General features: G+C 30.9%; 1 protein-coding gene across 1 annotated transcript; it reads right to left on the reverse strand.

Annotated features, from left to right (window-relative positions):
* Positions 1 to 7843: 7843 nt before the first annotated feature.
* On the reverse strand, positions 7844 to 8569 carry LOC129223221 (uncharacterized). The gene has a single exon (XM_054857786.1). It carries the CDS (start codon positions 8567 to 8569, stop codon positions 7844 to 7846), a length of 726 nt encoding a protein of 241 aa, XP_054713761.1.
* Positions 8570 to 8906: the final 337 nt, after the last annotated feature.

The raw sequence follows: 8906 nt of genomic DNA on the forward strand, positions 1-8906 counted from the left end.
TGAGGGCACGTTAGCCGTCATATTAGAAACTCATTTAAATATGACACAGTAACCAGAAAAACAATCATTATCTTTAGTAATATTAGATATATATATAAAGTGCATTTATTGTTACCTAACATTAACTGCTAATTTTTCATATAAAATACGTAGTTAAAAAATGGAAAATCACCTGATATTAAATTTAGCAGTACTTTAATTTCTGAAGTTTTACATCAAATGATAGATTAAATATTGTTTAAATTAATCGCTGTAATCAAAGTTTGATAATCCTTTGCAATAAAGAGAAAAAATGTAAAATGCCTGGCAGTTTTAAATTTCATACATCAATCAGTTTCCGAAGAGATTAACATTTTAGAAACTCATATGAATAAATTGTAATTTGTAATGATATATTAAGCAACTCGAGTTTCTTTTTCTATCGAAAGTAAACACCAGATTCTTTATTTATTACACAACATGTTATCGTACTTATCAGTTTTCGAATCATATATAAGAAAGAAATTAACTATTTTAAATTAAGAATTATACTTAATATAGATAAGTTTATGTTGTTAAATGAAAATGTACTTATTTTCCGAAAAAAAAAATCTATTTTAAACTGGTGTAAATTTAAAATCTTGCAGTAAAAAATTTTTAAGCAAGTATTCTGCTGAGATTCGGTTTGAATTTTAACCGAATATTTGGTATCCGGAATTTGGGAAAATATGGCATTCGGTGCATCTCTAAAAATAACCATCATATATTGCTGCCAGGAATAATAAGCGAGCAAAAATTTTAATTTGCAAAATTTTAATCCTTTATTATCTTATATTTTATGTATTTTTTCTCAAAATTTGTTATTGAATTCCCATTTCATTTGCTCTAATAAAACGACTGTCCCCAGCGTTTTGGAAATACGTTCCATATAACCAAAAATACGTCTTGATTTGGACGCCGCAGGACACCCAATGTGTAGTAATGCTAAGATTACTAAAAGTTAAAACATGTGTAGATTCTTCTACTAAACTTAAACTTCTACTAACGTAAAAGATTAAGAAAAATTCAATAAAATTTTACTTATATTTTTTTATTGCTTTAAAAATGAAACTTTTACATACCAATAAGAACGATACTTGTATTCATTTTTTTTTTTTTTTTTTGACAACTTTTATGGGACAAGAATTAAAATGGCTAAACATTTATTTGTTATAGTTCATTTATGAGTTTTCCAAGAAATTAGGAGAGAATAACGGATGGATTAAGTTAAGTCCTCGTTCTGCGGTGAAAACTCACATTTGGGTGTATGAGGTCCTCGTTTACATTTAAAAAAAAAAACATGTTTGAAATTTATTGAAAAATTGAGGTTCTTACGCACTAATCAAATGATTTTAAGCATAAAAATCAAAACGATGTTCTTCTGACATTACGCCTTCAGTAGGTCCTCGTAATTAAAAAAAACAGGAGCGTTCAATTAAATAAATAAAAAGCCATCACTTTTATATATTAAACGTTCTTTATAAGTGCTGTATATTAGAAGTCAATAAAGAACTGCACTCTGAGGCAGTGGCTTATCATCTCAAAAATATTCGTGGTGCGCTTAAAATACAGCAATAAAGCGCGCAGACAGATTCATTATTTTGCGAATCGCTGTACGGTTCCGTTTTATTTTTTTTTTTATTTTTTTTTTCTGAATTTCCGAAAGTGATTCGGATAATCGGAGTTCGGATAACTGGAATTCTACTACTTGTTAGAGTTTATTACCTGAGTAACACAAGAAATCCCGAGAGAATAATGAAAGGAGAGCAAAGTCCTTGTTCTCAGGTACAAACGCACACTTGTGTATGAGGTCCTCGTTTACATTGAAAAAAAAAACATGTTTGGAATTTTTTGAAAAATTAAAAAATCGAGGTTGTTACGCACTAATCAAATGATTTTAAGCACAAAAATCTAAAAAATGTTCCTCTGACACAACGCCTTCAGTAGGTCCTCGGTGTGACGGTGAAAAAGTAGGGTCCTCGCTTTGCACCATCTGCACACAGTGGTGTGTGTGTGTGTGTGTGTTTTCTAGTCTTACATGAAAGTGTTACCTACTAGAAGTAACTATAAACAATGGCTCGGCTAAACTCTAATTATTTTACTCATAAATAAGAATAAAAAATAAAATACCTTGTTCACGGAAATTAAAAAAAAAAGAAAGAAACGTGTGTTTGAAAATAGAGGTCAATTTAATATCATAGGAGAAATTTTGTTAAATGTGCAAACAATTAGTTATTTTATTGATTATTGTGAATCTAATATTGAGTTCTTTTAATTAAAGTACGGCTTAAACTTCAGTTATCATTTTAGTTCAAATTTGTGTTAAAAATTGTTTTGTATTAATATATTTCCAAATTAGTAAATTTGAGAATGCATTGGTAAGTTATAATTTTGGTAGATTTACTAAAATTGAGGTATTTCCTCACCTTCATCATTTATTCTCACCTCAAAAATAATGACATTAATAAGGTCTGCCACGGAGGTGAAGAATTTTCCATCAATATATAATCTAATAGATAAAGTTTTCAGGGAAATAAATTTTTTCTTAGTTGCTACATTCTGCTCATGTTAAGCATATGAAAACATGTGAACTTCTTTTTTTACATTAATTTACGTTCTGAAATTCAAATTCACGGAAGTGAGAATTCCCAATAACCACACTCAGTTTTTAAAACCTACTCTATCTTAATTTTCAAGTGAAATCTCACAACTTCTATATGGCTGAACATAAACAAGGGGGCTCCATCGCATAAAGGAAAATAAAATGTGATGTCATTACTGCCATTTGTTAATGAGAAATGGCATTTTGTGACGGAGGTGAGAATTTATTGTATGACGTAATTCCTTATGCTTCTAAAACGAACTAAAACACAATATTAAAAAAATAAATATACTTAAACCGTTAACATTTGTGAAAGAAATAATAAATAAAAAACCAGTTATTAAGCAACAGAAACAGTAACACCAGGTGTTTGACATGCCCCGGAGGTGAGAATTCACATGCTGTGAACCAAAAATATGTTAAAATAAGAATTACTATTAAAATACTGCTGGCAGGTTTAAATAGATATATACTTTTGATGAAGTTAAAAATAAATAAATAAATAAATAAAAACAGAAACTTTATAAAATGAATTGTTTCTTAATGTTTTTACTAAAAGGCGTGTGACGGAAAAGATACTTTTTGAAGATAACCCTAATAGTTGTGCAATGACAATACAAGTTGTAGGTTTTCAAAAAAAAACAAGTATGCAATTTAAGTTCACGAAAAAGTAGCCATTTTGTCTAGCACATGAGGGTTAAGAAGCATTAAGAAGTTTAATAATTTTAAAAAGGAATAACGAAATTTTTTACTTAATGAATCGCACATACATGTGTGTTTAAGTAACAAGATATTGTTCAATGCCGATTTAAATTTATTATTTTTAATCTAATATATGAGGCTTTAGTTGCGAGACAAAGTGACCGCTTTCCGTGAAATAGCCCTAATGTGTAATTCATGAAAATAAAGAACTTTATGTGAATAATATGGGAAGTTAGTTTTAGTTCATTATTTTCATGCTATTTCTGAATTACTAAATTTGTTCTTTATAGGAGCTGTTTTTTTTTTTCTCGGTTTATTTATTAAGTAATAAGATAGGTTGAGCATTGTGGAAATGTAGTTTGCAGTTATCAAGTTCAGATAAGAAAAATTAACTTTAGGAATGTATGCAATTAACAAGCGCATGAATTAAATTCACTTTGCATGCTAAAAAACTTTCAGATTTTATTATTTTTACGACTAAAATTATTTTTTTACTCAGCACATCTATAATATTCATATTCTAAACAGCCATCCCACATTAAATCACATTTAAAATGCTTCGGTTTGATAATAAATGTACTGTATAAAAGATATTAAGATATTTCTGGAAGAGATTCAGAAATATTTGGGAAACGCCTTTGCCTAAAAATAAAGTTTTAAAATAAAATTTTCTTCCATTTACAGTACAGAATATGATATCGTCAAGAATCTTAAAATATTTTGAACAAAAAAAAAAAACAATAAATGAGAAACAAGTTGTATAACTCAATATATCGTCACATGGGACTTTTAGAGAGGACTTTTACATTTGTAGTCCAAGATGGCGGGTCTACTGATCATACGCGAAAAAATATCCCTGAAAATTTTCCCTCTCGCTAAACTTTTCCCTCGAGTTGGAGGAGAAGGCATCTATTGTAATTCTTATCTCCCCTTTCCCCTTTGTTCCTTTCGAAGCCTCCCGAGTTTCACGCTTATTCCCTAAGGGGTTGGGGCAAGAATTGGGGTGAACCTTCTTTCTCAAACCTCAAACAGGCGTCGTCGCGTGTTCTTTATTTGCGCTCGGTGCTTGACAGTTTTGAAATCCATGTGAATTGGCTTTAAACAATATATTTGATTAAGAGCTGATGGAAAACACTTAAACTTTTAGTTGTAAATCAATTTACCGATAAAAAATGTGTAATATCTTAACAAAACAAAATAATAAACTGATTTAAATTACTTTTTACCAGATGATATTCATTATTAGTATTATTATTATCTTAATATATAAAAATCAATGTCCTGAGACAACATATATATATATATATATATATATATATATATATATATATATATATATATATATATATATATATATATATATATATATATCAACGCACAGCCGAAACCGCTGAAGCTTCAGACTTGAAATTTGGCAGACATGTCCGCATGATTACGAAAGTAACCACTAAGAAAGGATTTTTCGAAATCTCAATTAGTTCGGGAGAAATTAATTAAAACCCCTTAATTTCTGCGAAATTAAAACCTGTCATTGAAATTCAAATCCCTTATTTTCGAAGGCTTTCCTCCATTCAAATCATTATTCAGTACTTCATCTCAACTTTTGGTCGTAGCGAACTATAAATTTGATATTGTTTTTGTTTCTCACGTGATTCTTCGAGGCTTTTCTCAAGTCAAATCATAATGTTTCTGTCTTTTGCTTTCGTTTTTTCAAAACTAGAAACAAAGTTTTTAAGAACATCATCACAGGCGGACTATCCTTTTGAATTTAGAAGAGTGCAGTTTCCTGTTAAAGTTTGCTTTGCAATAACCATTAATAAGTCACAAGGACAGACATTAAAAGTAGCAGGGATCGATTTAAGAGAAGACTTTTTTTCACACGGCCAATGTTATGTAGCTTGCTCCAAAGTCAGTTCATCAAGCAGCTTAATAATTTTAGCACCAGAAAAAAAAACTAAAAATGTTGTATACAAAGAAGTTCTTGCTTAAACAATATGTATAACAATAAAATGTGGATGGCCTGTGTTTGCAAAGATAATCAATACTTTAAAAGGATCGTAAGTAACAGATAAAGATCGGTTAAGGACAAGGGCATATATATAAGGAGTCCAGGGGCCCCGGGATCCTCCCCAAATTAGAAAAAGTTATAGGTAATAAGTAATTATTATAGGGGATTTTCGAAACTAGGTGCACCAAGCACTGTTAACATTTTCTAATTCCATTACCCGAGCAATGCCGGGTACGGGAATGCTAGTATATATATATATATATATATATATATATATATATATATATATATATATATATATATATATATATATATATATATATATATCAACGCACAGCCGAAACCGCTGAAGCTTCAGACTTGAAATTTGGCAGGCATGTCCGCATGATTACAAAAGTAACCACTAAGAAAGGATTTTTCGAAATCTCAATTAGTTCGGGAGAAAATTAATTAAAACCCCTTAATTTCTGCGAAAAACCTGTCATTGAAATTCAAATCCCTTATTTTCGTAGGCTTTCCTCCATTCAAATCATTATTTAGTGCTTCATCTCAACTTTTGGCCGATAGCGAACTGTAATTTTGATATTGTTTTTGTTTCTCACGTGATTCTTCGAGGTTTTTCTCAAGTTAAATAAATCCCTGGCTAATGGGCGGTAACTTACTGAATAATAATGTTTTCTGTCTTTTGTTTTCATTTTTTCAAAACTAGAAACGATGTTTTTAAGAACATCATCACAGGCGGACTATCCTCTTAAATTTGGAAGAGTGCAGTTTCCTGTGAAAGTTTGCTTTGCAATATCCGTTTATAAGTCACAAGGACAGACATTAAAAGTAGCAGGGATCGATTTAAGAGAAGACTTTTTATCACACGGCCAATTTTATTTAGCTCCAAAGTCAGTTCATCAAGCAGCTTAATAATTTTAGCACCAGAAAAAAAAAAAATGTTGTATAGTAAGAAGTTCTTGCTTAAACATAGGTATAACAATAAAATGTGGATGACCTGTGTTTGCAAAGATAATCAATACTTTAAAAGGATCGTTAATAACAGTTAAAGATCAGTTAAGGACAAGGGCATATATATAAGGAGTCCAGGGGTCCCGGGATCCTCCTAAAGTTAGAAAAAATTATTGGTAATAAGTAATTATTATAGGGCATTTTCGAAACTAGGTGCACCAAGCACTGTTAACCCCTGCTAATTCTATTACCCGAGCAATGCCGGGTACGGGAATGCTAGTTATTCATAAAGAAAGAATTTTAACAAAGCTGTATTAAGATTCAAGTTTAGCTTTTAAGATAAGGCAACGAATCATACGCAAATTTTCTTTTGGATTATGGTTTGAAGTCATAATGTGCAGAAAAAAAATAACAAGTAAGCGAAATGAAATAATTGAAACGTCAGGCTCGTCATTTGGACGATCAAGGGAAGGGACCCCTCCCCCCTCTGATTATAAAAATACGATATAATTCTGTATTTTTGCATGGATTTTCCTGTTTCTTCCAATTAAATGCGTTGCGTTCATGCCCTTTGTCCCTCCTTACTGAAAAATTTTGAAATGACGGGTATATTTTACGCTTCAATGTGTGGAAACTAACAATTAAAATACAAGATTTGTTTTAAAAAATCTAATGGTACTTATTTTGTCTCATGGTCAAGCATCTGTTAAATCAAAAATGTAAAAGGGGAATTTAGACATTGCTCTCAGAACAGAAAAAATGGTATAGTTTTAACACATGGGATTCGTTCATGTTAATTATACTTTTTTAGTATGTAAAAATGCATTTGTATTTTATTGTGAGAAGGAGAAGTAAAACAAAAAAAAAAAGAAACAATAATAGTGACTTGTTTCTTTCATCTTATTCAAAGTGATGGATGTCCCATATCTCTTTTACAGTTTTAGGTGTGTTTTATTACTACTATTTATGTACTTTTTTTGTATTTTATTAAAATTTTGAGTGTGGAAGTTACAGAATTATTTATGTTTTTTATTTCAACGTTTTGAAGTGTCGTACAATGTCCTAAAAGTGAAAAAAAAAGGGTGTTTAAAGAGTGCTTTATTTTCATTTCAATTTTATATATAATGGGAACCCTGCTTTGAAGAAATGACACCTGAACTTAAGGGAAAAAAAGTCCAGTTTAATTAGTATCCCTTATTGAGAGATTCTACTGTGTGTGTGTATGAGTTTGTGTATATATTTGTATGTAAACGGAATATTATATTCCTTGCAACTCTTTCCCTCACACTTTTTATCCCAGGCTTGGGACTGGGCAAAGCACACTTGCTTTGGCGGTTTAAAAGGTTGCTTTTTTTCTTTTTTGGTGTTTTATACTTTTTTTTGTCTTTTTATTTTCTTTTTGTGTATTTTATACTTTTTTTTCCTTTTCCAGGCTTTCTTTTTTTTTTTCATTTATAAAATGATATATAATCATCGTTTCGCAATGTAATTTACATTTTTTCTTTTTTATTCTATCTATCTTTAATACTAACTAAATTCATTCACATAACTTAAGGATGTTAAGGATCTCCAGTTTCATAAAAGTCTCCCAAAATGTTGTTGATGCGTTCATCTAATTCGACATACTGTCTCTTCCTATTACAACCAAAGTCACCTAATTTTCTCCGCTTTATCAAATGAGAAACTTTTATAGCCTCATCTTTTAAGCATTTGATTAAAAGGTGGACGTTGGGTTGATGTTTTCCTATAATATGATTTAGCTTTGAATGCCATCCTTCAACAGCATTATTTGTCCGATGCTTCTGATCGTTTACATTCCACACTTGAATGTCCACTTTCGCATTAACCATCCACTGGGTAACAAAATAATCAACAAATTTGTCAACTTTTTCGTTCTTTGGGGCATCTGCCATTATAAAGAGCCACGCGTCTTCCACAAGATGTGGAGGCAAGTATGCCAATGCAGCACACATTTTGCAAAATTTTCTGATATCTTCATCATCTCTATATTCGGCTGCCAGTCCAATATGTTGAATTCGCCTCCATAAACATTGATTGAAATGAAAACTGCAACCAGATACCTGGGCATTCGGGAACGCTTCTTTGGATGCGTTTATGACTGCAGCTTCATAATCGATTTTTATTAACTTTGGGTTCCGTTTCGGGTATTTTGCTTTCAATTTCAGGAAGACTTCCATGTAAGTAGACTCTTTCTTGTCTGGCAATAGTATGAAAATTGCCGGATAAACATTTGTTTTTTTCCAACGTGCTTCCTGCATCTGCATGTATCGAATATAGCTGTGCAAATTGCTTAGGACAGCTTTTGAAAGTTCCGTCAAAAAAAAAAAAAAATCTCCTTCTCCATTAGAATTTCAGCATCTTCACCAGCAAAAACTAATACCCTCTTTTCTTCGGCGTTGAAATAGTCCAAACGAAGAAATCTCTCATTACTTGCTGAAAAATGTAAAAGGTTTTCATCAAAATGAATGTCCTTGCTGTGCACCGTATTCTCTTGCGACCCTAAAGCTCTTCGTCTCTCTGCACACAAAGATGATTTTACGTTTCTGTAATGTGGAGTTTTGGTTACAAATTCATAACCTTTTTCATAAACAGGAGTGAATT

This window comes from Uloborus diversus, chromosome 5 (assembly GCF_026930045.1).
Source record: "Uloborus diversus isolate 005 chromosome 5, Udiv.v.3.1, whole genome shotgun sequence".
In the NCBI taxonomy this organism is placed as follows: domain Eukaryota; kingdom Metazoa; phylum Arthropoda; class Arachnida; order Araneae; family Uloboridae; genus Uloborus; species Uloborus diversus.